The sequence below is a fragment of the Arachis ipaensis genome, chromosome B4, assembly GCF_059453495.1.
Source record: "Arachis ipaensis isolate K30076 ecotype BB chromosome B4, ASM5945349v1, whole genome shotgun sequence".
Classification (NCBI taxonomy): Eukaryota; Viridiplantae; Streptophyta; class Magnoliopsida; order Fabales; family Fabaceae; genus Arachis; species Arachis ipaensis.
Window position 1 is genome coordinate 303,150 of NC_142439.1, and position 2,000 is coordinate 305,149.

The 2,000-nt window shown below is 31.6% G+C and overlaps 1 protein-coding gene across 1 annotated transcript; it reads left to right on the top strand.

The window, feature by feature from the left end:
- The first annotated feature begins 791 nt into the window (after positions 1-791).
- On the top strand, positions 792-1,703 carry LOC107638416 (uncharacterized). Its single transcript, XM_016341669.3, has one exon. It carries the CDS (start codon positions 1,022-1,024, stop codon positions 1,514-1,516), a length of 495 nt encoding a protein of 164 aa, XP_016197155.1. The 5' UTR covers positions 792-1,021; the 3' UTR covers positions 1,517-1,703.
- Positions 1,704-2,000: the final 297 nt, after the last annotated feature.

The following is a 2,000-nucleotide window of genomic DNA, read 5'->3' on the forward strand; positions in this document are numbered from 1 at the left end:
TTTAGCAACACTTTAAATAAAAATAACACTTTTACTTTAAATAAAATCAAGCCCTACAATCTATCATCCAATGATCAAAATTATATATCTTTACACGATGATAATCATAAAATCAAGCCTTAACACTTTTACTTAAAAAGCTTAAGGATAATATATATAGTGATTACATTGTTACTTATATGAAAATTTGGAAACTCAAATAAATAATCATCTCTTCATATAGCATGCATAGTTATTATTTTTTATTATTATTTTTAATTATTAATTTAATTTCTTTAATTTAATAATTTAATAACATATTTTATTTTATATTTTTAAATATTAATAATTAATTAATAATTAAAAATATTAAATTCTAATAATTTTTTAATATTTTTTACTTTAATTAATATATAATGGTTGTTACGATGAAGGGTCAAATTATCATAGAAATAGTAATTAAACATGAAAAAAGTCTAAGAAGACAATATTTTTATCAAAATCTGGCTAGCAAAAAAAAAATAATTTTTTATTATTAGATGATTATTATTAATGATTAATTGATGTATACAAATAACAAATATATTGGCCCTAATATTTCTCTTAAACATGCATATGCGAAGAATTAATTAATGAAAAAGTCTAGGGAGTCAGCAATTTTTGTGCTTTGCGGCCAACACTTAACCATAAAAAAAAAAATTGAGTGATCTCCCACCATTGGATGTAATCTCACACCATTAAAAAGATTATTAATGGCCAATTGATGGTTACAAAACACAAAAGTTACTGCCCCTAACACTACTTGAATAATAAGAAAAAAAAAAAACTATAAATGTATATGTGTATCCGTGGAAGGTAAACTAAACACAAATGTTTAATATTATTTAATTAAGGTTTAATTTTGTTGGACACATAAAATAGAGAAGATGATGACACTCTTAGCTTATTGTTGTGTCTATAAATATAGTAAGTAGCATAATTGAATCCCAAAGCTAAGTGAGCATCTTAAGAGAAGATTCCATTTCGAGGTCCCGTGTTGAAGATGATGAGCCTATTGGAAGATTCTGGTAATCTGGAAGCTCTAACTTTGAATTACTTTGCTATCAACAACTTATGGACATGGCTTGCCGTTATAACCGCTGCTCTAAGCTTCTGGAAGATTCGTGTCTCCGCTAACTCTCCTCACCTCACGGACCTTCACGCCGTCCCTCACCACCCACCTCATGATGATCGTGATGACCCGCCGTCTGTCCCGACTCTTGTTTTTGCCAACGTTGACGTTGACGGACCCACAAAAGGGAAGTTTACCGTGTATTACGAGGACGATGATGACGTGGCACGCGAGAGCCACCAGGAGTTATTAACGGAGTGGCACGGCGGCTGCGAGTCGGAGTGGTGGGAGAGTTGGGAACGGTTGTTGAAGTTGAGAGTTGGAGAGAACCAGAACGGTTGGTACACGTGGCAGGATTTAACGGCGATTAACGGCAACGTTGTTAGATTATGGGATGGAGAGTTCCCGTTGAAGAATAATAATTAGAGATGAATTAATCATTTAGATTAATAATGAGATGTATGTATGGGTTAATAATTAGATTATTAATTAGGATCTCTCCATCAACAGCGAGAGATTAATAATATGTATATATGTTGCAGCAGTGGATTTGGTTGCTTCTTAATTATTGTGGAATTCTAATTAATTAAACGCAGTGTATAAAGCATACATACTTTTGCGAACGGCTTTTTTATCTCTTCGCTGCTTATTCGTTTCTTATATTATTGGGGGAAAGAGTGAAGATCAGGCAACAAAATTGTTAATCATATTGATGAAATAAAATAAAAATATTTAGTTACGTTGTCGAATAGTATATAATGGTTTATATATGTTTGAGCTGGGAAGAGCGCAATAATGGATCATTATCACTTTTCATTTGGACCAATTAAGTGGGAGATCGAGTAGTATATGCTAAAACCAACCAATGGGTATAATAAGTTTATGAGAAAGTCTAGGGCCAATACTTTTA